The following is a 27,172-nucleotide window of genomic DNA, read 5'->3' on the forward strand; positions in this document are numbered from 1 at the left end:
AATCTACACATTGACAGCTCAGCACGCCCCTGCACCGGACTGGATGACTGAGCTGTCAAAATACTGGCAGTTTCAGCACGCCCCTATACCAAATTAGACGGCTGAGATGTCAGTAACTGCATCCTAGACACCCTGAGGGGTGGAACGTAACACATCACACCATTCTCAATATACGACCAACACCGTTGTATGAGAAAACCCCTAGAAGTTGACAGATTTCAAAACACTGACTGGCTAGTATGGCACCAATGATTATGTCTGGCTGTAATTCACCTGAGTTTCTGGATTCCAGCAGAAACCAATCACTTGATTTCCGACTGCACTCCGGGGCTCATGTGTTTGATTTCCATACAAGAAAGCGCCAGTCATAAAAGGGCCAGTGTTTCTATTAAAGTGGTCATTTAGTACATACATACAATGTACTGGGAGAATGTAATATTTTCAATTCCACACAGGCAAAATATCACATAGCCTTTATTTAATACATCTTGTGTGTAATTATATTTCTCTCTATCTCGCTCCATCGAGCAAGAAACATATGTAACAGCATCATTTTTACTTCCTTCCATCCCAGGCATTACTATAGAGAACGTTTATGGCATACATTAGACTAATAGACGGAATTGTGAAAATTAAAAAAAAAAAAAAAATGGGAGAAGATAATCTGGAGACTTGGAAAACTTTTTTTTATATGAAAAAAAAGCAAAAAATCATAAATTACAGGAAACTAAAGGGAACAAAAAAAGGCATAACACATACATGTTGAGCTGGAGTAGAAATAAATTAACCGGTTTCCAGCAGGTGAGGTGTGCTAGACAAGTCTCAGTTGTATTCAGAACCATTCTTATATATGGATTATGGCAAAAGAGGATAATAATCACATTTTTCAGTAGCAAAGCATTGTGAGATAAGACTATTGAATGGCACCTGGGTATAATGGAAAGAGACGGGCAGAATGGGCATGGGCTCAGGTCATTCACGCTGGTCTTTCATTACAATTACACAACTCCCTTTGGCATATTTTCAGGATGTTCCTCTCCTTTGGATAAAAGTATGTGGAGGACGCATGGAGGTTCGCCAATGTTTGGGCTGTGTTTAGGGAGCCGTATCAGGACACTGGCCATCATAGGGGGCTTCTAAACACGAGGACATAGGGGCAAACAGGTGGGCTATTCTCTTATACAAGTGCAATAAAGTCAGGGGCGCGTGCAGTCTAGTGCTTCTCCTCGGGAAAAGATTCACAGGTAGATGGCTGCAGGAAAAAAACAAAAAAAAAAAAATCAGAATTTACTCCTCATATTTCCTGAAAGTGTCGTGTCTCATGTAAACCTTCCAACCTACTCGTATCACCCCTTACGACACGTCACTCGCCCTCAATAAAACCTCCTCCAGTAATGGTGACGGATTCCAGCACCTTTACCTCCTTCCAATCCATTTCTTCTCAAGGAGAAAGTGGCATCGAAAGCATCTGGCAGCCCTTCCTCTCCTACCTGACATGACTCTCCACCTTTGGGTACTTTTTTTTTTAAACCCAAATGCATGTATTATTTGGATTAACCCCTTCACCCCCTGGCCATGTTCCATTTTTTGACCCCCATTTTTTGATCCCTTTCTTCCCAGAGCCATAACTTTTTATTTTTCTGTTAATATGGCTGTGTGAGGGCTTGTTTTTTTACAAGACGAGTTGTACTTTTGAACGACAGCATTGATTTTACCATATAGTGTACTGGAAAATGCAGAAAAAATTCAGAGTGCGGTGAAATTGCAAAAAAAAGTGCAATTCTACAATTGCCTTTTGTTTTTTGTTTTTTTACAATGTTCACTAAATGCTAAGACTGGCCTGCCATTATGATTCTCCAGGTCATTACGAGTTTGCAGATACCAAAACATGTATAGGTTCTTCTTTATTTCACTGGTGAAAATAAAATCCAAAGTTTGCTTAAAAAAAAAAACAACATGGCGCCATTTTCCGAGACTTGTAGTGCCCCCAGTTATCGGAATGTGGGGCTTCGTGATGGCTTATTTTTTGTGCACCGAGCTGACGGTTTTATCAATACCATTTTGGGGTAGATACAATCTTTTGATCGCCTGTTATTGCAATGTTGCAGCAACCAAAAGAAAAAAACGTAATTCTGGCATTTTTTTTTTCGTTACGCTGTTTACCGATCGGAAGGATTCTTTATATATTTAGATAGATCGGACATTTCTGAAAGGGTCAATACCAAATATGTGGGGGGCTTTATTCTAAATTGGACAAAATGGGGCGATCTGAACTTTTTTCTTTTTACTGGCTTCAATAGTCTGCAAGCTGCGATCTTCTGATCGCTTGTGCTACTCATCTGCTATGAACGTTGGTCAAGGGGCGGCGCTCACAGCAGATTGGCATTGACAACCACGGGGGTCTCCTGCAGGACACTAATTGTAATGCCAACCCATCGGTGCCCTGCGATCATGTGACAGGGGCGCCGATGGGAGGAGCAAGTGATGCGCTTCCGGCACGATCATGTTAAATGGATTTAACATGTTAGCAGCCGCAGGTGCATCGCGATTTCACCTGCGCCTGTTAGGGGCACGACATGTGCCGGATAAGATGCGAACTCAGCGCCAAGGCCCACGTCAAAGGGGGAGACACGACATATATACAAGTCACATTTTGTGAAGGAGTTAAAAACAAAAATAAATAAAATATAAATTATGTGTATATATATATATATATATATATATATTTTTTTTTGTTATAGGGGTTACACCAAAAATGTTGCACCTCTTGCCATCTTTAGCCTCGGTGTCGTACTGTCAATTGCTGGCTGTAGAATGGGTTAACTGAGAATCCGTCAGTGACCTTCTTCTAGGAGAGTTTATAGCACTTTTATATGTCTTTATCAGAGTTCCTGTTGCTGATTTATTACCACAGACCACATCAATGTTGAATGCACAGGGAAATATGGAGCCTTTAAGAGCAAAACAGTGCAAAATTTGAAATAAAGCCCAATTGCAAAAAAATTTTGTAAGACAAAAATAAAAAATAATCCCCAGAGTTGGAATACCCTTTTATGATACAAGTCTAAAGCCTTAAAGTAGAAGTCTCATGCCTCCTGATACGTGTAGTTTAGTTATTGAGACTTGTGGATTTAAAGGGGTATAACATGATGACATATCGCTCACATATGCCATTATAATCATTGAGGGTCTGACACTGGTATCCCACATAGTGTAGCCCCATTACTGTTTTTTGCCTGCACAGAGGCGACCTTGTCCATCACTGTGCAGGGAAATGATGGGCCACTTCATTCCAGTGAATGGGGATGGCTAAATTTCCTAAATATCTTAAGATGGGGAACCTCAATGTGTTTGGTGAGTTGAGTCCCCATGACAACTCTGCTAGGCAACTGAACGTCTTCTTCATTTATTTACTTCTACGCCGCCACTTCTTTGAGACGGGTGGACTAGAAATTTACCTTTATTTTTTATTTTTATTTTTGTCTTTTTTTCTTTATTTAGGTCACCCTAACGATATGTTCATCTATCCCTACTTACAGAATATGCTATCAACTCATTTATGCCTAGCAGTGACACTATCGATTTGGTGAAAACAGACCCTACATTCAATTGAAAAGGGTATGACCACGCTCCTTCATGTTTCTTATCTACCGCGTTATCTCTCAGTTTCACGTGTTTGATGTCTCCACATCTTTCTAAATAATTCTAGTGCTTATATTCCATGCTCTCTGGATACTATGTGTATATATTTTGTATAAAGTTTACAATTTTTTGATATTTTTATGTATGTATTTTATTACAGCGACTTTGTGATAAAGGCCGAAACGTCGTTTGATGTCGCTTCCTCACTGTCAAGCAATAAATTTACTTCACATTAAGTACAATCAGCGTGTGCAGTGACTATACATTGTTTATGCGATTCTGGGACTATCCGTTCCTTCTCACTGGCACCGCGAACTCGAACCCTCTGGCCGAGTGCTAACCATCTGTATTACCTAGAAATTTACCTTCATCACTAACAGTTGCATTGCTGCCGGTTCTGTAGCTGTGTCCCGTGTGTGTGCTTTGCATGCCGCGGCGAGGCTTCACCATACTGGATCCCAGATCCCATCCTCTCAGGATCCAGCTCACCTAAATAATGAGAGAGAACGCCACAGGCAAAGATAAGTAGGAGCATGGAGGAAAGGGCAAAACCATTAGATACTTGCTTTATAGCACACCATCTTACATAACATGCATGCACATGGTGGTCCGTGGTTCTTTGGCTACTGGTAAAACCCTGCAGTGTATGCCTCCATGTACGCACATACACTACATGGCAGAAATAGGAACATGACGTTCCTGGATTAGCAGGATTAGTGAGGACATGGCTCCTGTAATGGACTGACGTCACTCCACACTCCACGGGGGGCGATGCACTAGACTTTATGGATTAGTTATACCAAGACAAAATTATTTGATCGCCGAATCCAAACGGGGGGCTCCAGAAGTGAATACTACAATACTCACACCGGATCACAGACCGGCAATACCCTACTAGAAGCTACTCATCAAACGTTATTAAAAGGGTTGTCTGACGTATAAGAGCACTCCAGCAATGTATATTCCTATAAAGTGCAGCACAAGCTGATAGGAAAGAATATTGTACAGGTTTAGGGGTCTACCTTGCGCACAGAGATTGAAGCTTCAGAGACGGAGTTCTGTGGAAACTGTTTGGGTAAGAATACAAGGACAGAACAATGGAAAGGACAACATTGTAGGCATTTACTACAGGCCGCCTGTGCAAGCTGAAGATATGGATGAACTCTTTATGCATCAAATGGCCAAGTTCTCCAAAAAATATGACATAGTGGTCATGGGAGATTTCAACTATCCAGACATTTGTTGGGAATCTCTGTCAGGCAAAACTAACAGGTCAAACAAATTCTTATCCTCTCTTGCTGACAACTTTATCTTCCAAAAGGTAGGGGAGAAAACAAGGGGATCTGCTACCTTGGATCTAATCCTTATAAACAGGGAGGAAATGGTTGAGGATGTAAAAGTGGCTGGGACCCTGGGAGGTAGTGACTGTGCTATTTTAGAATTATGGATAACTAGAGGAGGAAGACCTGTGAACACTCAGACTTCAAGGTTAGATTTCAGAAAGGCAGATCTTAAGGGATATCCTTAAAGACAAAAATGTCCAGGAAGGATGGGAAATCTTGAAAAATGAGATTCTTAAAAGCACAATCGTTAACAATTCCAAAAAGAGGGAAGAATACGAAGCATTTAAAGAAACCAGGATGGATGAACACAGAACTTAAGCACATGCTAAAAAGGAAGAAAAAAATGTTTATCAAATGGAAAGAGAGAGGCATATCTAAAGAAGAATATAATGCTGTCTGCAGAATCTGCAGGGCACGAATCAGATTATCTAAAGCTGACAATGAATTAAGGCTTGCAAGAGACGTCAAAAGCAATAAATAAGGATTTTGGGGATATTTCAAAAAGAAAAAGAAAAGTCATAGATGCTATAGGAATTTTACAGGATTAAAATGATTAAATAGCAAAACAAGATGTTGAGAAGGCCGAACTTTTAAATTCCTATTTTGCATCTGTTTTCTCTCAGAAAGGAAATGTAACATCAACTGATCTTCACTGTCCTATTAAGGGAATAGAAGAATCCAGGATATCTATAAACAGAAATATAGTGAGGAAACATTTAGCTAACCTAAATGAATTCAAGTCTCCAGGTCCAGATGAATTACACCCCAGAGTACTGAAGGAGATAGCAGAAGAAATTTTTGAACCCCTCTCCATAATCTTTGAAAATTCTTGGAGAACAGGGGAAGTCCCAGAAGAGTGGAAAAGGGCAAATGTTGTTCCTATCTTCAAAAGGGGAAGAAGGTGGACCCAGGGAACTATAGGCCGGTGGGTCTGACTTCTATACCAGGAAAAATCTTTGAACAAATTAATAAACAATATGTATGCAAGTATCTGGATAAGACTGAAGTGATTTACCAGAGTCATCATGGGTTTTTAACTAATAAGTCATGTCAGACTAACTTAATTTCCTTCTATGACAGAATCACTGACTGGGTGGATCAGGGAAATGCTGTAGATACAGTATATCTTGACTTCAGCAAAGCATTTGACAAAGTATCTCACACCATCCTTATTGAAAAAAAACAAGTAGTATGGAAATGGACAAGGCAACTGTTAGGTGGATTCATCATAACTGGTTTAGTGATCGGCTCCAAAGAGTGGTTGTAAATGGCTGCACATCCAGTTGGAAAAATGTCTCAAGTGGGGTACCACAGGGCTCTGTGCTGGGCCCTGTATTGTTCAACATCTTTAGCAATGATTTAGATGAAGGAATTGAGGGTACAATGATTAAATTTAACTTGAATAAAGAAGATGGGTAGCACTCACCAATCTTGTGAAAATTCCATGCTTTATCGAGGATATTAAATCATCATGGCCAGGAGTGTGAGGGAAGGAGCGTGCAGGTGCTGACGACGGCCGTGTCGCGCTTGTGGCGCTACGGGTCAAATTTGACTCGTAGAAGCGCCACAAGCGCGAAACGGCTGCCGTCAACACCTGCACACTCCTTCCCTCATACTCCCGGCCATGATGTTTTAATATCATCAATAAAGCAAGGAATTTTCAAAAGACTGGTGAGTGCTACCCATCTTCTTTATTCAAGTTGGATTTATCAAGCTTTTGTTTCTCTGGTGTGCACCCGAAGTCTTGAAGGTAAAGCCTGCGGTTATTAATTTACACCTACTGTATATTGCAGTTTGATAGCGGTATCAGCGTTGCAGTCCTCTTTTTTTCCTTGGGAAGTATGGAGAATGATTAAATTTGCTGATGACACAAAGCTAGGAGGGATCACCAATATTAGAGAAGAGAGAGGATTCAAAATGATATAAATAAACTGGAGCAGTGGGCAGCAACTAACAGAATGGTTTTTAACAGGGAAAAAAACAAAGTACTAAATCTAGGCAATAAAAATGAAAAAAGCATATACAGAATGGGAGGAATAGAGCTAAGCAACAGTAAAAGACGGGTATACTAATAGATCTTAAACTGAACATGAGTCAACAGTGTGATGCAGCAGCAAAAAAGGTAAATACAATTCTGTGATGTATTAACAGAAGCATACAGTTTAGATCACGTGAAGTTATTATTGCCCTCTACTCCTCTTTGGTCAGACCTCATCTGGAATACTGTGTCCAGTTTTGCGCACCACATTTTATAGAAGACATCAACAAACTGGAGCAAGTTCAGAGAAGAGCGACCAGAATGGTGAGCGGTCTGCAAACCATGTCCTATGAGGAACGTACAGGATTTGGGAATGTTTCGTTTGCATAAAAGAAAACTGAGAGGAGACTTAATAGCTGTCTACAAATATCTCAAGAGCTGTCACATTGTTGAAGGATCATCTTTATTCTCATTTGCAAAAGGAAAGACTAGCAATGACAGGGTGATCAATGAGTGGAACAGGCTGCCACGAGAGGTGGTAATAATAATAATTTTATTTATGTAGCGCCGACATATTCCGCAGAACTTTACATTTTAGAGGGGACTTGTAAGTACTCCTTCCATCGAAGTCTTCAAACAGAGGGTGGACAGACATCTGTTTGGGATGATTTAGTAAATCCTGCTTTGAGCAGGGGGTTGGATCAGATGACCCAGGAGGTCCCTTCCACTCTTCCATTCTATGATTCAGTTTTAGTTGATTAACCATATCGGATTTTAAAATCTATTTTTCAAGCTGGTGTTATAAAGTATTCTAATTTACTGAGATAATGACTATTGGGTTTTTATTGGCTGTAAGCCATAATCATCAACATTAACAGATATAAACACTTGAAATAGATCACTCTGTTTGTAATGACTATATAATATATGAGTTTCACTTTTTGTATTGAAGAATTGAAATAAATTAATTTTTTGATGATATTCTAATTTTGTGAGATGCACCTGTATGTGCGGCATCTCCTGTGTTATGTATATGCAGCAGTCTCAGCGTGTAGCCTATGTGATGCATATAAAGGCAGTCTTGGTGTATCCAATATGATTTATACAGTAGTCTCGATGTCTATTACATGATACAGCAGTCTCCTATGTGATGTACACACCAGTCTCAGTGTCTCCTATGTAATGTATATAAAGGCAGTCTCTATGTATCCAATATGATATATACAGCAGAGTGGCTCAATGATACTGAGGTCAGGAGACAGATGGCCACTCCAGAACCTTCACTTTGTTCTGCTGTCAACTTTCCTTCAACTTTGACCAAGTTTCCCATGCCTTTGTAGCTCACACATACCCAAATAATCAGCGATCCACCTCCATGCTTTACAGTAGGAATAGGAATGGTGTTCCTTTCATCATAGGCTTTGCTGACCTTTCCCCAAATGTAACATTTATGGTTGTGGCCAAAAAGTTCAATTTTGGACTCATCACTCTAAATTACCTTGCTCCAGAAGTTTTGAGGCTCGCCTCTATGCTGGTTCTGTGTACTGTAGGCAAGATACTTTGTGGCATTTGACCAGGAATGGCTTTCTTCCGGTGACTTGACCATGCAGCCCATTTTTCTTCAAGTGCCTCCTTATTGTGCATCTTGAAACAGCCACACCACTAGTTTTCAGTCCAGGATTTCAGCTGATGCCATTTGTGGGTTTTTCTTTGCATCCCAAACAATTTTCTTGGCAGTTGTGGATGAAATTTTTTTTGGTCTACCTGACCGTGGTTTTGTTTTTACAGAGCCCCCGATTTTCCATTTGTTAATCAGTTTGAACGCTGCTGACTGGCATTATCAATTCCTTAGATATCTTTTGTATCTCTTTCGTGTTTTTATACAGTTCAGCTACCTTTTCCTGTAGAGATTGACAATTGTTTTGCTTTCCCCATGACTCTCAATCCAGAAACGTCAGTAACAGGATGAAAGATGCAAAAGTCAGTCTAGATCCCAGAAACTCACTCCGCTTTTATGCACACACACTGATTACAAGCAAACAGGTCACAGGTGATGATGTTACCTTTAGTAGCCAGTCAAACCCATTTGTGTCAACTTATGTGCATGTTATCAGGCCAAAATCACCAGGGTATGTGAACTTTTGATCAGGGTCATTAGGATGTTTTGTGTTGTCAGTTTGACAATAAATGGCTTCACCCAACCACTAACCATGAGTGGGGAAAATGTTTTGGTGTTATCATTCATATTCTCTGAAAAAAGGCCAAGAAAGAAAATATTTTGCTGGGCTATGTAAAGTTTTGAGCACAACTGTATACACCAGTCTCAGTTATCCTATGTGATGCATACGACAGTCTCTTTCCCTAAGGAAGTGATAACGTTCCGTTCTTCAGTCACCTGTATGTGAACGCTGACACCAGTGAGTGGCAGCAGGAGTATTGTGACCAGAATATGACACCATCTCTTTCGGTGGGATGGCATCCAGTTCATGAAGCATCCGCGTTCTAAAGAGCAAGTCAAATCTGGAACTTAACTTAAAGAGAATGATGTGTGCAACTATGCTGTGCCTTCCGGATCCATCACCGCTGAGGAATAGTCCTACGGGTGTGTTCTCTGCCAGGCAGAGAGCGGTGTATGCGGTTGTCACGTCCCCCTGGAAGACCTGGTGTTAGACGGTCATGTCGGGTAATGAATATCAAGTTTTCTTTAGAGATGGTGTCATTTTCGTCCCATATTAAAAATAGATTTAGTTTCCTCTGGTGCTGAAGATTTTACCGATCCTTTCTATTCTGGCCAGAAACATGCAGCTCCATTTCAGCTGCTTCTGATCTGTTCATTATTTCTTCCTATAAAAACTGGTCAGACCTTCTTGTCCCTGCCGGTGAAAGATTTGTCTTCCTGTGCTATGTGTTTAAGCTAAATAGTTGGAGTAGAGTTGTAGTAGTGGGTTTGCTGTAGTACATGTGTGTTTATCTCCTGGTCTCTGCTCCCATTTAGTTTATGCCTCACTGTCTCTATCCTCTCCCTATTTTTGGTTGGTGTATAATGAAGGTTTTTTTTATCATCTTGGTTTTGTGTCTTGTTCACTTTACATTTCTGTCCCATGCCTCATGGGGTTGGGAGGGGACAGATCCGCATTTAACAGGAACATAGTAAGGTTGGAGACTATGGCCTCTCTACCTTCAAGAGTACCCCAGGACAGGGATAATTTGGGTCCCAGTTCCAGGGACAATTTGAGGCCCACTTCCTTACCAAAGACTGTCACAGCAGGACAGTGTTGTACTTAGCTGAGATCTTTACCCAGAGAAGAAATATTTAATATGCAAGTGCCAGACCAGGAGTGTACAGCACAGGCACACAATTAGAAGTGGGGGTTATGTGCCATCAATCAAGGTGAAAAAGGAGGGATTTGTGAGGTTTCCCTGACCAACAGCTAGCAAGTCACTTCTTGGAGTTGCTGGCTAAGTTACAGACAAAAAGTCAGTATTAACGGGGCTGCCCCCCTTTCAGAAAATACTAGTCCTCAAGCATAGCTTATTATAAAAAATATATATGAAACCCCTCCCTTTACTCACCCTCACCAAGATTAATGCTGACTCTCCACCGCTGCTCCTAGTCACGTTGACAGCACTGCAGCCAATTAGTGAGCTCAGCGGCTCTGAGCGGGGCATCCTGTCTACACAGGCAGGGCCGCTGTTATCACCAATTTGCCGCAGCACTGCAGACAATACAAGACCCGTGAGACGCGACAGTTTCAGCACTGGACCCGGGAAGGGTGAGTAAAGGACAATTTATTTTTTTTATAACAAACTGCAGTTGTGGGGTGGTGGGTGGTACAGGGGATTTTAAAAAGTACCAATACCCTTCTCCTGCCTATAAACTCTCACTTACCTGAATCTATTTTACTTAATATTGTCCGGGCACACTTTAAGAAAGCTTCCTCCACATTCTCTCCGGTCAGTGCACTTGTTTCTAGGAACATCAGTTCTGCAGAGAACTCAATTAGTTAAAAACCTTTGCATTGGGGTTTAGCCCATTTTTGACAACTTGATTTCACATGCTTATTAAACACACGACAGTAAGCCTGGCAGAAGACAGTGGGCACAAGGATTAGCTCCGCCATTGGGCTATTATGAGGGACACTGCAATCCCCATCAAACTTACAGTGGATACAAAAATGGCTTAGTCTCTGATGGCGCTTTCATTTGTGGAAGGAGCCCAATGAAAAGTAATATAAATCGATGTTGGTTTATTAACTGTGATTATAATCAGGTTTGTTAGCTCACTCATCCAAATGTGGGGACTAAATTATCCCTCCCCAATCTTTTTCTGTGGGACCAGAGGTAATGATCAACCAAATAACCCCTGTGACAGTACGAAACACAAGGTGTTAAGTGAACAGGTAGCGAACTGAACACTGACCTTAACCGCTCGTCATTGTTGGAATTGCTTTCACACAAACAAATGACATGGGATCACTAGTATACGTCGTGGAAGGATAGAGATCAATAATGAATTGTCAATGAAATGAAAGAGACTATATATATTTTTTGATAAAACACAATTCATATGCATTTAAACATTGGACTTATCAGTTATTCATCTTTAGTAAGACCTCTCTGTGTGATTGGTAATAGTATTGATCATAGTGATTGGGTCCCGTACGAGAGAGATCCACACTCACAAACAAGGAGGATAGGATATGTGAAAACCTTTCATGTGGTATGTCTTCTATACACCTGATGGAGGCTTGTAAGAGTTGAAACGCTTTGTGTTCAGTTTTTAACTATTTTTATTCTCTAAATGATGTTAATGTCATCTAACAAACCTGATTATAATCAGAGTTAATAACCAACATCGATTTATATATTAGTTTTCATTTGGATCCATCCTCAAATGGAAGCACCATCAGAGACTTACCCATTTTTGTATCCATGCGGAGTGCCTTCTGGGTCAGGAAAGTACACTGCCACGGGAACAGATGAGCTGCATGAAGCACGAGGGATACCGGTTTCTTTGAAAATTATGTCCAGTGTTATTGCAGTGCAGCACAACTAGATTCAGCCCTGCTATGTGTAGCAGAATAATCATCTCCTATGAATGCCGGCCATGGGCGACACGCATAGCAGCTCTCCAATCACAATCATGGGGGTTTCCTGCAAACCCCCAGTCGTCATGCCAACCCATCGGCACCCCACGATCAATTGACAGGGGCGTCGATGGGTGGGGTTTTGTAACGCACTTCCAATGCATGCTTGTCGATTGCCGCTGTCAGAGATTGACAACAGCATTTAACATCTTAACAGCCACAAGTGGATCGCGATTCCACCCGCGACTGTTAGGGGCACATGATAGCTGATCAGATCAGCTGTCATGTGCAGGGAAACATGCAGGTTCACCCGCAAAGTGAGGGAGGCGACCTATGAAATATAGATACGTCCTAAGTCGATAAGGGGTTAATATTCTTACCATTTTCCTGGGCGAAGCGAGATGCCTCTAAAAACGTCACCTCTCGTTCGGCATCCAAATCCTTCTTGTTACCGCATAAAATAATAATAATGTTGGGACTGGCCAGCGTCCGCGCATCAGCGAGCCAGTTGGTCAAGGAGTTGTAACTCTCTCGGCTGCAAGAATAAAAAAATAAGCAAAACACAGGATATCAGTCTGTAAATGCTAAAAGCTGCAGTTTATAAAACGTGAAACAACTCGCTGGCCGGCTGGCTGGTTTCTGCCACAATCAGAAGATTTCTGCCACAGTGCAAGGAGGCCCCCTAGTGGAGACTGAATATTCAGTGCAAGGAGATGGGGGTCCCAATTCAGTTTTTGTACTAGCCATTGAGCTTTTTCAGGAGCCGTCACGTTTTTATTTTAGGTTATTGACGCGACGGTTTTATGTGGAAGAAGTTGTACTTTTTCTACTGCACCGGTTGGATGAATGAATTATGCTGTGAATTATAACTTTCAGCAGCATCATGTGGATATCCAACATTTGGACATTTCTTTTAATATGCAATGTAGAAACTGAATTTTATACTAAATTAAAAGAAATGATTACAAGAAAACTTTGTTCAGATCCCAAGGAAACTCAAAGACCTGATGAAAGGTAGGAGTCCCCTTTGATCATGTAGAGATCACAAAAAGTACAGATGGGACTTTCAATGATCACGAGACTGGATGTCCCAAAGTCCCTTGTGTGAATGCAATGATTGGGACCATCAGTCCATTCACTTCTATGGGCAGCAGTAGTGCGTATGAAAGACCACCGCTCTCATAGACCGTGAATGCAGCACTGGTCACACTCGTTCCATCTACATGTAGGATTTTGGTACAAGATGCAAAGTTCTTGATCCTCCATCAAATGGCCCATTCAAACGAGCCAGCCTAGAAACTCTCATTCCCAAGTATAAGACCATCTGAACAGGCTTCCAACACCTGATAAACGAGGAAAATGCTTGTTCATCGGGTGCAATGATATTAAAGAAGGCTTAACAATAATTGTTCTCGGCAGAACATTGATTAACTGACAGCCGCGATAATGACGAGTTTACACAGGACAAAGTGTCCGTCCAACGCTACAGAGGTGCTTTACGGTGCACAAACCCAACCCTTCATATCTAGAGTACAGGAAGAGCTGGAAGTAAAACCACCAAAAGCAGAGAACTTCATTTATAAATCACATAGTCATCCGGGCTGGAGAAATTGCTGCCTTCTTGGCCCTCCATGACCTTTGGATTGGTAAGAGGCGACGTTCTTATAAAAAAGCACAGATGTAATCATTCTGATAGGAGCCCAGCGGAGGTCACATGCCGACTTCTCAGAACTGGATCTACAACGGTTGATTATTAACTTTTGTTCTGGGCCATGATTAAATCTTCCGCTGCGGCTCCAGACCGGTCTGACAGCAGCCTTGTGTGCAGATAAGAAGATATCTGAGGATACACAGCAATGTAGGAACCTGGCACGGGAGCAGAGATCTGCAGGTGCCATTAATTATTGTTCATGGACAATCTGGTTTAGAAAACCCAACTTAAGGAAATTCAAAGTTAGTATGAGGTTTGCCGTTCAGGATAATCATCGCTTGGGGGTCTGGCATCCGTGATCTTCATCTCTTGGTGTGGGGTGTCTGCCGGTCAGGGTCCTGATCTCTTGGCGGAGTGGGGGGGTGTTTCTGGTCAGGATTCAGATCTCTTGGGGGAAGGGGGTCTGCCTTTCAAGGTTCTCATCTCTCTTGGGGTGGGGGTCTGTCGGTCAGAAATGACCAAAGTGGACACCCCCTATAATACCAATGACTTTTCACTAAGGCAGGTCTGTGCTTCATGGAACCATCCCTGCCACACCAGAAATGTCCAGAAATGCATTTTTTAGGCAGTCAATTCTACATCAGTCATTATTTAAATTCACTGGACAACCCCTTTAAATACTACCCCCAAATCCATGCCAATATACGGTATATTCACACAAGGGATTAAGTTGCCAAAAGGATCAAGCAGGCAATTGTTGTGTGCCCCCGCAGTCTCTGACCCTGGAGTGTTTGCAAAAGCCCCTCTTCTTCACCCCTTCTGTTCTTTATACACAGCTCTATGAAACGATACAAAAATAAAATGCGACAATCCTTTGCAGACAGATTTTTGTTTTTTCCACTCTTCTTCAAAGAGTCATAACTTTTTTTTTATTTTTACATCAACAAAGCCATACGTGGGCTTTTTTTTTTTTTTTCGCAGAGCGATTGAAGCTTTTGACGACCTGACAAAGAAATTTGTTTCGCCATTTTCTGAGACCCATAACTTTTTTGCTTTTCTGGCGAGTAAGCCGTTTGAGGACTTGTTTTCTGATGTTCTTATTGTTACCGCTTTGGGGTACATATAACGTTTTGATCACTTTTTATTACACACGTTTCGATTTATTTTTTCCTTTCTGGGATTTTCCTTATGGTTTAATTGAGTTTATATTTTGATAGATAAGCTTTTAGGATCTATTTTTCAACTGGGAAAAAGGAGGTGCTGATTTATTATTAAAATTTTACGTTATTGTTTTAGTGCAGTATACAGTAACTACTCATCTCCTTTGCAGCCCAGCCTTATAGGAGCACCAAGATGGCAGTTACGGGGGGCCTTCAGTACGTCCACATCTGAAAAGGCAACCCTACGTCTCCCCGTGATCGCTGCTATTAGTGGCAGTCGCTAGCTGTATAACACAGAGAGTGCCTGCCTACAGCTCATAAGCCCACTCCATACACCCGCTCCCATCGTAGAACGTATCAGTACTCATATAAACATGATAAGAAATAAAACCTATATTAAAAACCAAAAAAATCAAAATATCAATTTGGCAGCCATCAAACAAGTTCTAACTGTAAAAAAAAAAAAAAATCTTAAAAATAAATGGCTAAAATATCATGGCAGTTCAACATTCACAGACCTGAACTGGTTAATATATATTGTTTTCTATTTAGGTTTACCAGTAAGACTACAGCCAAGTAATTCCAGATTGTCAGTAGTGCTCACTGGTAGAATCTCACCTTGCAATGTCATAGACTAAGAGCGCCCCCGCTGCTCCTCTGTAGTAACTGCGAGTAACTGACCTGAAAAAAGAATTAAACAAAAATAATAAAAAAAAAAAAAAAAAAAAAAAAAAAAAAAAAAAATCAGCTGGGATCACAATAGAGGAAGATCCAAAACATGGAAAACAATGTGCAGAAAAGATCAAGAATCTGCAGAGCAAAAAAAAAGAAAAAAGGTATTTAAAAGGGATATGCCAGTGTGGAATATCACCAAGACATGCAATTATTTTACAATCAGTCCGGTTCTAACCTCCACAAACCATGTGAATAAAAGAAGGCGGCTATGGTGCAGGGCTACGTCCCCTTCTCCGAACTCCCTACTCCGTGACACTGGTCACCCGCTGTGCACAGGAACAACAGCACAGCTCCATGAAAGTGAATATGGCAGGCGTTGGCTTCCTGCACGACCGCTGCTTGTCATGCCAATGTGGGAGGACAGAAAAGCAAACCCAGAGCTAAATCAGTGCAGCAACTCATTCCCAGGGTCCCAGAGGTCTGAACCCCTATGGCGTATCCTAGAGTTAGGCCGGGGTCACACTTGCAACTGTCTCACTCTCCGGTTTGGCTCGGAGCGTTCAGCTGCATAGAAAGACATGCAGCCGCACACTCCGGTCCCGAGTGCCGGGTATTGAGGAGCGAGTTTCTCGCATTGTAGTTGCAAGTGTGACTCCGGCCTTATACCGTAACGTTATAAGATTGTAATACTCCTTTAAGAAGGGCATCGCCTGAAGAAAACCCTATTGATCTGTCATGAGTCTGGCTTCTGAAGTAACCGGGGTTACATTACACTTACCTAAATCTCTCCTGTCCGGCTGTATCCCAGATCTGCAGCTTCACCGATTTACCCCCCACGTTGACAATCCTGGAGCCGAACTCTACTCCGATCGTGTGATTAGAGTCTTGCTTAACTAGAAGGCAAAAAACAAAAAAAAGAGAACGATGACTGGTGCATGTCACATGCACGGCGGTCCCTGGGTTATCCCATTAAATGCATTTATCCACAAGCCTATAATCGCTGGGGATCCTTCCAACAGATTGCAAGGATGGGGTGTCCCCATTGTCCCTTGTGAGATAGAAGTGGTAGCACATGTGTGACTGCTGCATTCACTTCTATGGGAAGACAGCTTTACCATTAGTCTTATAGAAGTGAATGTAGCATGTACAGATACACTGCATTCATTGAGCGGACCTTAGGACCCCCATTTTCAGGATTGACAATGGTCCCAATGGTCAGGTCTCCATCAATCATACAATTATCGCCTACCTTGTGACTACATGCTAAATTCAAACTATGCCATTGTGACCACTATTACACTCTAGTTTAGATTTATAAAAGGAGTTTCCCATTACTTCTATATTGATCATCTATCCTCAGGACAAGTCATCAATATCAGATCGAAGGGGGTTCGATACCCAGCACCTCCATCAATTAGCTCTGGGGGCGGCAGGATGTAAAACGTGACCACAGGCAGAAGAGCTCAGCTCCGCACATGACTCAGATCAGCTCTTAGCCTCTAGATTGAGTTGCAGTACCTGGCAGCGGCCACTACACGATGTATGGCGCTGCGCTGTCCCGGCTGCATTCACTGTTGACGTCTGGCTTGTGCCGTAGGTGATACCTCGACTCCCCAAAAAATGTCAGTGCTTTTAATATAAAAGTAGAGTAAATTTCACTTTTTGTTCTGCAGTTGGCAGAGAAAAAACTAAATGTGGAAAGAACGCGACGCAGATTCTTTGCATTATAGAAGGTGAAAATCCACCAGAATGTTATAGTTACTGCCCCTATGTAGCTTTACTGCAGATTTGTGGCGCTCTCAGGGATAGGACCCCAAACAACAAGACATTCAGTAAGTCATATCACGAGAGATCTTGCCCCATATAATCCTAATGACAACATCTGTGTCGTACGGATCTGTGCTCACCAATGACAACGTCACCCATGAGGCACAAACAAGGACCACTACTCACACTTGCTCTCGATGAACTGGTGGAGGAGGCAGGACTTCCCAGTTCCTGCGCTGCCGATGACGAGGAACTTGAAGAGAAAATCTGAAATGAGTATTAATAATTAAATCAGTTGTATAAAGAGCATATAAATAAGACTAAGCAACAGCACATGTGAAAAAGACTTGGGTATACTAATAGATCACAGACTGAACATGAGCCAACAGTGTGATGCAGCAGCAAAAAAGGCAAAAACAATTCTGGGCTGTATTAACAGAAGCATACAGTCTAGATCACGTGAAGTCATTATTTCCCTCTATTCCTCTTTGGTCAGACCTCATCTGGAATATTGTGTCCAGTTTTGAGCGCCACATTTTAAAAAAGACATCAACAAACTGGAGCAAGTTCAGAAAAGAGCAACCAGAATGGTGACTGGTCTGCAAACCCTGTCCTATGAGGAAAGGTTACAGGATTTGGGAATGTGTAGCTTGCAAAAAAGCCTGAGGAGACTTAACAGCTGTCTACAAATATCTCAAGGGCTGTCACATTGTAGAAGGATCATCTTTATTCTCATTTGCACAAGGAAAGACTAGAAGCAATGGGATGAAACTGAATGGGAGGAGACACAGATTAGATATTAGAAAAAACTTCTTGACAGGGTGATCAATGAGTGGAACAGGCTGCCACGAGAGGTGGTGAGTTCTCCTTCAATAGAAGTCATCAAACAGAGGCTGGATAGAGATCTGTCTGGGATGATTTAGTGAGTCCTGCTTTGAGCAGGGGGTTGGACCAGACGTCCCAGGAGAGCCCTTCCAACGCTACCATTCTATAATTTCCCTATGTGTACGGCGGCCAACAGCATCAACATCTGGGGAAGGGTCCGCTGCTTGTTCAACTGGTTTATAGTGGAAACCGTCAACATGCCTGTGGTGAGCATCCCCCGAGCACAGCGGATAATGCACAATTACCGCACAGAGGAACCGGTGACCCGCAATATAAGTGTCAACTGGTCACTACGGCACAGACACCTAGCCGGTGAGGAAATCTGGGGGATTTCAGCACCACAGGGTTGTAAATGCAGCTCCAGAGGACAGAACAACATTAAACTCAGGATATAGATAACTGTACACAAAACAGAGCAAGAAGGACAACAGGGAGCGGGGAAGAAAGAGAGCAATGCCAGAATACGCACCCGAATCATCACAGGTCAGACCCACAGATCTGCCCCCGCACCGGAAGATGGAGGATGTCACAGCACAGCGCTCACACTGCAGCCACCAGACAGGAAACCACAAGTCAGAGCAGAAGAAGAGACTGCTCCGATTACACAACCCCACAGACATGGCTGAAGAGTCCACTGAGACATCTCAGCATCCCCCCCCCCAGTCACCGCGAGGCATCTCCCCCCCCCCCCAGTCACCGCGAGGCGAGGCATCTCTCCCCCCCCAGTCACCGCGAGGCGAGGCATCTCTCCCCCCCAGTCACCGCGAGGCGAGGCATCTCTCCCCCCCCAGTCACCGCGAGGCGAGGCATCCCTCCCCCCCCAGTCACCGCGAGGCGAGGCATCTCCCCCCCCCCAGTCACGGCGAGGCGAGGCATCTCCCCCCCCCCAGTCACGGCGAGGCGAGGCATCTCCCCCCCCCCCAGTCACCGCGAGGCATCTCTCCCCCCCCAGTCACCGCGAGGCGAGGCATCTCTCCCCCCCCAGTCACCGCGAGGCGAGGCATCTCTCCCCCCCCAGTCACCGCGAGGCATCTCTCCCCCCCCAGTCACCGCGAGGCATCTCTCCCCCCCCAGTCACCGCGAGGCATCTCTCCCCCCCCAGTCACCGCGAGGCATCTCTCCGCCCCCAGTCACCGCGAGGCGAGGCATCTCTCCCCCCCCAGTCACCGCGAGGCATCTCTCCGCCCCCAGTCACCGCGAGGCATCTCTCCGCCCCCAGTCACCGTGACACGAGATATCTCTCCCCCCCCAGTCACCGCGAGGCATCTCTTCCCCCCAGTCACCGTGTGGCGACACATCTCTACCCACCGTGACACGAAACATCTCTCCCCATCGTCACTGTGACATGAGGCATCTCCCTCCCCTGCCCGGTGCCTCACCGTATGTCTCCGACATGTTTCCGCGCTCTGGGCCCCCTCCTCCTCCGGCCCGGGGCCCGGACTCCTTCACTTCTTCCTCTATCTCCTCTTAGTGAGCTGAAGGACCTTTCATGACGTCACGGCCATGTGACCAGTCACGTGGGCGTACCCGGTACAAGGGCGAAGTCGGCGGCTGTACCTGGCTGGTGCTGTCTCACCCTAGGTGCGGGCCTGAGTCTTGAGCTCCTGTCAGCGGCTCCCTCCTCTGCCCTGTCCCTCCATTACCCCTTCCTGACAGAGACTAGCTGCTTTATTTCCTCCCCAGAACCTCCTTATTTCCCGTCCCCTCCGCTGCATGAGGATTGTTTATTGCAGGACGGCTTGTAATCTCAATGCCAGCATTCACTTTACTACATAATGTGCTGAAAAACGCGTAAAGCAAAACGCGTACAGCCTTCCGAGTGGGGAGAACTGGTGAGAGGGGAATGCTGCCATTGTTTTCATGCTTTGTATTTATGGGTCTCATAGGGCCAAGATGGCAGCGCAGGCGGCTTCCAGTAAACTCTTGTCCCCCAGTGATTGCCTACCAAGGGGTCTGCGGGTTCCAGTGTGTGGCTCATGAATTTGGGATAAAGTTAAAAATGCTTTTGTTGTATTTTTTGTGGATTTCTAGCACCAAAAGTGTCAAATACTTTAAAAAGTCAATGCCAAAAATGAGTCATGCGTTGCATGACCAAAAACATCAGTGTAATGTTCTGTCGCGGCAGGTTTAGGGCTGCTGTTTGGCTTGAAAAATAAAAAGCAATGCTGGTTACTGCTGCAATTTAAGTTAAAGTCTATGGAGGCAAACTTGGGTATGACCAAAAATCCAACCTAGTTTGAATTTTTCCTTTTTTGTAATTGACTCAGTGTTACCATTGACAGTCATTAGATACAATGTTGCAATGCAGCACTTCATGTAACCACATAGCCCTAGCTTAAAGAGGCTGTCCAGGCTTGGTGCACAAATCATCAGTAACTCTGTGTCTATGGGCACACTGTCAAGATTCTCTGGGAGCGGGTGGTCATGTGACTGCAAGTATGCAATTTGCATACTTCTAGATACATTCTGACTATACATGTCCAGCTTCACTCAATTCAATTGTATAGAGCTGCTTGCTCTATACAATTGAATTGAGTGAAGCTGGACATGTTTAGTCAGAATGTATCTAGAAGTATGCAAATTGCTGTGGAGTCGGTGCTCATTTTGGTGGAGTCGGTATAAAATGGTCCGACTCCTAAAATATATAATAAATTGGGTACAGTAGTTCAATGCAGGATGTGCTGAATGTTTTTTCATAGGAATTTGGGAAAGTTATGAAATGTCTGTTCTATTCCTGATCTAAGGCTACATTCACACACAGCGTTTTTCCCGCGTTTTTTGAGGATACGTTTTTCAGTTGCAAAAGCAGATCAGCTTTTTAAAAAACCGCATCACCTGAAAGGTTTTTGAGCTCATAGATAATGTTTTCAATAGCAAAAGCAGATTAGAAATCTGCTCTATCTATATATCCATTTATCCATATCTGTCTATCCATATCATATCTGTACCAAAAAGAATGAAAGCCGGATAGCACACAGACTAACACTCCTTTTTTTTTTTTAGCACCAGTCAGGTACACCTCATAGCTGCCCAAAAGGACGCCCAGGACAGGCATTGCTCGTCTTCAGTAACATCAACATCAACTGATAGTTGGAATAAATAGACTGCATTCATCACCACATCTTCTTAAGGTGCAGGCTTTATTTTCAAGTGTAGGGGTGTGCAGTATGAGGTTCTGCAGCAGCTGAGGTGTGCAGTATGAAATTCTGTGGAACAGTATGAGATTCTGCCCCCCCCCCCCCCAAGGTTTGATCCTGGCTAAGCCCATAGTGTGAATGTAGCCTGAGGATCTAGGCTTTATCTTAGCCGAGATAAGTCATAGTGTATGTGTGTGTGTGTGTATGTATATATATATATATATATATATATATATACACACACAGTACAGACCAAAAGTTTAGACACACCTTCTGAATCAAAGCGTTTTCTTTATTTTCATGACTATGAAAATTGTAGATTCACTCTGAAGGCATCAAAACTATGAATTAACACATCTGGAATTATATAATTAACAAAAAAGTGTGAAACAACTGAAAATACTGTATGTCTTATATTCTAGGTTCTTCAAAGTAGCCACCTTTTGCTTTGATTTCTGCTTTGCACACTCTTGGCATTCTCTTGATGAGCTTCAAGAGGTAGTCACCGGAAATGGTTTTCACTTCACAGGTTTAATAAGTGGGATTTCTTGCCTTATAAATGAGGTTGGGACCATCAGTTGTGTTGTGCAGAAGTCTGGTGGATACACAGGTGATAGTCCTACTGAATAGACTGTTAGAATTTGTATTATGGCAAGAAAAAAGCAGCTGAGTAAAGAAAAACGAGTGGCCATCATTACTTTAAGAAATGAAGGTTAGTCAGTCCGAAAAATTGGGAAAACTTTGAAAGTGTCCCCAAGTGCATTGGCAAAAACCATCAAGCGCTACAAAGAAACTGGCTCACATGAGGACTGCCCCAGGAAAGGAAGACCAAGAGTCACCTCTGCTGCGGAGGATAAGTTCATCCGAGTCACCAGCTTCAGAAATCGCAGGTTAACAGCAGCTCAGATTAGAGACCAGGTCAATGCCACACAGAGTTCTAGCAGCAGACACATCCCTACAACAACTGTTAAGAGGAGACTTTGTGCAGCAGGCCTTCATGGTAAAATAGCTGCTAGGAAACCACTGCTAAGGACAGGCAACAAGCAGAAGAGACTTGTTTGGGCTAAAGAACACAAGGAATGGACATTAGACCAGTGGAAATCTGTGCTTTGGTCTGATGAGTCCAAATTTGAGATCTTTGGTTCCAACCACCGTGTCTTTGTGTGACGCAGAAAAGGTGAACGGATGGACTCTACATGCCTGGTTCCCACCGTGAAGCATGGAGGAGGAGGTGTGATGGTGTGGGGGTGCTTTGCTGGTGACACTGTTGGGGATTTATTCAAAATTGAAGGCATACTGAACCAGCATGGCTACCACAGCATCTTGCAGCGGCATGCTATTCCATCCGGTTTGTGTTTAGTTGGACCTTCATTTATTTTTCAACAGGACAATGGCCTCAAACACACCTCCAGGCTGTGTAAGGGCTATTTGACCAAAAAGGAGAGTGATGGGGTGCTACGCCAGATGACCTGGCCTCCACAGTCACCAGACCTGAACCCAATCGAGATGGTTTGGGGTGAGCTGGACCGCAGAGTGAAGGCAAAAGGGCCAACAAGTGCTAAGCATCTCTGGGAACTCCTTCAAGACTGTTGGAAGAACATTTTTGGTGACTACCACTTGAAGCTCATCAAGAGAATGCCAAGAGTGTGCAAAGCAGTAATCAAAGCAAAAGGTGGCTACTTTCAAGAAACTAGAATATAAGACATAATTTTCAGTTGTTTCACACTTTAATTATATAATTCCACATGTGTTAATTCATAGTTTTGATGCCTTCAGAGTGAATCTACAATTTTCATAGTCATGAAAATAAAGAAAACTCTTTGAATGAGGTGTGTCCAAACTTTGGTCTGTACCGTATACATGTACATGTATACAGTGTATTACATATTTACAATTTATTACAGTTTTTTGTGTTCTAAAGTTGTATTCCAATAAATAGATATTATGTTCTATCTAAATATCTTGATTATTGGATTATAGAAATGATTAAATGTCTGATGTTCACATTGTACTACAAAAAATGTTTCACTTAAATATAAGCAATATATGTGGGAGTCGGAGTCGTGGGGTCGGAGTTGGAGTCGGTGTAAGGGAAATTGAGGAGTCGGAGTCGCAGGTTTGGCTTACCGACTCCACAGCCCTGAGAGCAAGGCCGGAAACAGTGTTGGACTGGGGTGCCAAGGGCCCACCAATAACACTGACTTTGGGGGGGCCCATGTTTCACCTGCATACAAATATTACACTACCCTCGTTCATAAAGTTACCTATATCTCTATATATTAATAGACTGTGTAGTTTGGTTAATGACTGATGAGATGCTGCTTTTTTTCTGTACAGAGTGAATGAAGTGAATTATGCCAAGTACTGCCCTTACAATGGGGTTGGGGGCCCAGATCTGCACAGAGGCCCACCGGGGGGATTCCCATGTTCCCCTATGGGCCAGTCCGAGCCTAGCCGAAATGTCTAGTCTGCACGTGATCGTATGTATGCAAATTCTGTGGTCACGCACACACCTGCTCCTGGAACCAGAGAATCCTGAGCACATGCACACTGAGTGTTCACAAGTCTGCACATTCACACAGAGAGGCTGCAGACTTGAACCCCAAGCCTGGACCCCCTCCCCCCCTTTATAATGTTGAAATGCATTTTGTAAAAAAAAAAAACATGGGTGTAAATAGACTGGTTGATTAAAGGGGTTGTCCAGGAATGCACACTCAGGATTCTCAGGGAACAGGTAGTATGTGATTTGCATACATGTAGTCAACTGCTGCTAGATGTGCTCAGCCTCAGTTAACTAGTATTGGACTAATCAGAATATAGCCCCAAAAATACAAATTACATACTTGTGGTCACATGACCGTCTGCTCCCTGCATTGGAGAATCCTGACAGCGTGCAGAGTTCGCACTGTAGACTATATTCACATGTTGCATTTTTTTTCTGTTTTTTATGCAAATTTTCACCTGTTTTACAGTACTAGCATAGGTCTGAGATTTCAGAAATCTCATGCACACAGGTTTTTTTTTTCTTGTCCTCCGTATTTTGTGCAATACCTTGTTTTTTTCAAAATGCCACATGTCACTTCTTTCTGCATTTTTGCACCCATAGAAAGCAATGGGTAAATGTAAGCTTGCTGCAAAAAAAAGCAGGTATCAGGTTTTGCTGCATTTTTAGTGGAAGAAAAGCATGTACAGTAGTATGCGAGACACATTTATTTACGTTTAAACTATAATGCCTTAATGTTCATGGTAATATAGGATTAGTACAGTTTAGTGATGTGTACAAAGAAAACATTGGCCGAACAAGGTGTGAAAGTAAACCTTGTCCTACAAACCCAATGCTCTGTCCATGTCTTAAGGTCCCGTTACATTTAGCGATGCACCAGTGATCCCGACTACGATACGACCCGGTCAGGATCGCTGGTGCATCGCTAAATGGTCGCTAGTGAGCTGCCAAACATGCAGATCTCACCAGCGACGCAGCAGCGATACAGCGATCCGTCGGGGGTCGCTGTTACCTGTCACACCACAGCGACTCTGACGACTTCCGCCTGCGTCCATGAGTTCTGTGATGTCGCTACACAGCGATGCATGCCTGCCAGCGGGACGCCAACGATCAGAAAATGGCCTGGGACATTCTAGCACGATCAGCAATATCCAACAGGGGGGCCAGTCGCAGGTACGTGTCACGCAAAGCGAGATCGCTGGTAAGATCGCTGTTGCGTCACAAAATCGGTGACGTTTTATCGATTTCGCTAGCGATCTCGCTATGTGAGAAAGGCCCTTTAGGCTGGGTTCATACTGCGGTATGGCAGTCCGTTAGATGGACTGCGTTACACCACGGTGTAACGCAGTCTGTTAACGCTGTCATTAACCCCTATTATCGGGCGCTTCACTAACGCATGCCATAATCGGCATGCGCTAGCGATGTGCTGTCATTCTGTGACGGAGCCTTGGACGCGGTCTGCAGCGTCTGAAGCTCCGTCACCACCAGTGCAGATGAAGCATCTGCGCTAGCGGTATAGGTTAACACGATCGCGTTATGCTATAGCGTTAACACAGCTCGTCAACGCTATGCGTTGAACGGGCTGCCTTAATGCAGTATAAACCTGGCCTTAGGTAAGCTATTGCCTACTGATTCACCTCCCCACACTGTTACATTTTCCTAAAAATTTTTTCACATATGTCTTGCATTGGTGACCTGTGTTCATGCTTCTGTGGTGGAAGCAAAGCTGAACTTTGGGATCCTGAAAAACTTAGCAAAACCTGCTTTTTGTAAGCAGCTTCTTTACTGCCAAGAGAGCAGGGTTTTCTGCAGCAAAAATGCAATGTGTGAACATTGCCTTAGGCCTCTTTCACACTTCCGTTTTTGACCATCAGTCAAAATCTGCCAGGTTTTGAAAAAAACGGATCTGCCATTTTTTTTTTTTGCCGATCCGTTTTTTCCCCCATTGACTTGCATTACTGGCGGATCTTGACTGATGGCCATCCGTTGGATCCATTTTTGTGAGGATCCGCCAAATTTTTTGCGTCCGCCGGCATGCCTGGACGGACCTTGCAAGGTTTTTTTTTGTTGTTGGATCCGCATTTTCCATTGCGCATGCCCGGAGAAAGGAAGTCAGGGAGAAAATTAACCCTGAAATCCTTTCTGGCGGACGAATAAAATTCTCTCTCTCTCTCTCCTTCCGTTCACATCAGTTAGGAACGGATCCGCTTTTACGCCTTTTTGGCGGATTTTAACTGACACAAAAACCTAAAGTGTGAAAGAGGCCTAAGGATTCACAAGACTGCAATCACATACTGACTGCAGACTTGAATCCTAAGCCTGGACACCCCTGTTACAAGTACCACAAAGTCTTAAAAAAAAAAAAAATCAGATCAAATGCATTTTTGAAAAACGCCCATCTGCGAGAGCTCTGAAAAAAAACAACTTTATGGAAAATAAGACCTTACGATTATCGTCATAGTGCTCAGATGGGCTGCCATGTCCCTGAGCTATGGGCTTCACTATGATGTGAGACCATTGATAAATGGAGACATAATACATATTTGTTTCTACACGCTATGGCTATTGATGTCCTTTACATCTGTGTGGCGAGGATGAGTGATCTTATAACACGTCTCCCCGATAGTAATACTGTGCAATCTCCGATGACTGATAACCCCAGAGGTGAAGGAACCTCTGAGGATCGCTCACACGTCTTTACACTGAAGTTTGTCATTTTACTTCAATGCTTCCATTAATCACAGTCCGTGTACAGATCCCATGAGACTTTTTATGGGACCTCACTTGTCCCTACTAGCTTTCCCTACAGGCTATGTCTATGAACATCCTGAAGACGGACATGACCGCCGGCCCTTTATGACTTGCTTTCTTTGCATTCCTTCCTTTAATAACTTGTCATTGTAAACATGTAAAAGGATGTTATTGTGTGACTGGTGAAAACCTAGCTAGTGCTTATCTCATTCTTCCACATGCTTTGATCCTAAAATCTACGCGGTGCTGTTTCTGCTTGTTTAGTCCACTAAGCTTGTGTAGGGGGACCTATAGGGCAAACCTGCCTGAGTCTTTCCAGAAAGACAGGCTTTTATTTGAGGTTTAAGGGTTACGGTTTCTCCTTGCCAAGGTGGCATAGAGAGATTTGCAGGCAAGGTCTACCAGAGTCTTCGCCAAAAGGCAAAGACCACCATCTGTAGACAGCTGTTTCGGGTACTTGCCCCTTATCAATGGAGACCAGGGATGGCCAGTGCTTATTCTATGCAAACCCAAACTGTATATACAGTGGGTATGGAAAGTATTCAGACCCCTTTAAATTTTTCACTCTTTGTTTTATTGCAGCCATTTGATAA

General features: G+C 43.3%; 2 protein-coding genes across 5 annotated transcripts in view; one reads left to right on the forward strand and one right to left on the reverse strand.

Annotated features, from left to right (window-relative positions):
* Window positions 1–458: 458 nt before the first annotated feature.
* Window positions 459–19,817, reverse strand: RAB4B (RAB4B, member RAS oncogene family). Of its 3 annotated transcripts, XM_073549250.1 has the most exons (9): window positions 19,497–19,551; window positions 18,658–18,733; window positions 17,490–17,570; window positions 16,315–16,429; window positions 15,480–15,542; window positions 12,431–12,585; window positions 10,853–10,948; window positions 4,008–4,131; window positions 459–1,252 (listed from the first exon to the last, which is right to left on the reverse strand). In XM_073549250.1, exons 1-8 carry the CDS (start codon window positions 19,509–19,511, stop codon window positions 4,016–4,018), a joined length of 717 nt encoding a protein of 238 aa, XP_073405351.1. In that variant the 5' UTR covers window positions 19,512–19,551; the 3' UTR covers window positions 459–1,252; window positions 4,008–4,015. The 3 variants fall into 3 exon arrangements, with proteins under 3 accessions (XP_073405351.1, XP_073405352.1, XP_073405353.1); XM_073549251.1 differs by lacking the exons at window positions 18,658–18,733; window positions 19,497–19,551 and adding an exon at window positions 19,568–19,817; XM_073549252.1 differs by lacking the exon at window positions 10,853–10,948.
* A 1,161-nt stretch (window positions 19,818–20,978) lies between these two features.
* The window catches only part of LOC141052061 (uncharacterized), a 192,747-nt gene continuing 186,553 nt past the window's right edge, over window positions 20,979–27,172 (forward strand). For both annotated transcript variants that reach the window (XR_012220734.1, XM_073549253.1), the window contains exon 1: window positions 20,979–21,319. The gene's annotated coding sequence lies outside the window, so the exon portion shown is untranslated. The remainder of the gene's footprint in view (window positions 21,320–27,172) is intronic.

This window comes from Dendrobates tinctorius, unplaced genomic scaffold (assembly GCF_039654945.1).
Source record: "Dendrobates tinctorius isolate UK_male_01 unplaced genomic scaffold, ASM3965494v1 ptg000158l, whole genome shotgun sequence".
In the NCBI taxonomy this organism is placed as follows: domain Eukaryota; kingdom Metazoa; phylum Chordata; class Amphibia; order Anura; family Dendrobatidae; genus Dendrobates; species Dendrobates tinctorius.

Bases quoted from the DNA above. Each gene is read 5' to 3' on its own strand.
- RAB4B (XM_073549250.1), bottom strand. The intron at 16,430-17,489 runs GTGAGTAGTGGT...TTTGCCTTCTAG, and splicing joins CCAGTTCATCGAGAGCAAGT to TTAAGCAAGACTCTAATCAC. The intron at 15,543-16,314 runs GTAAGTGTAATG...TTCTTTTTTCAG, and splicing joins GCCGGACAGGAGAGATTTAG to GTCAGTTACTCGCAGTTACT.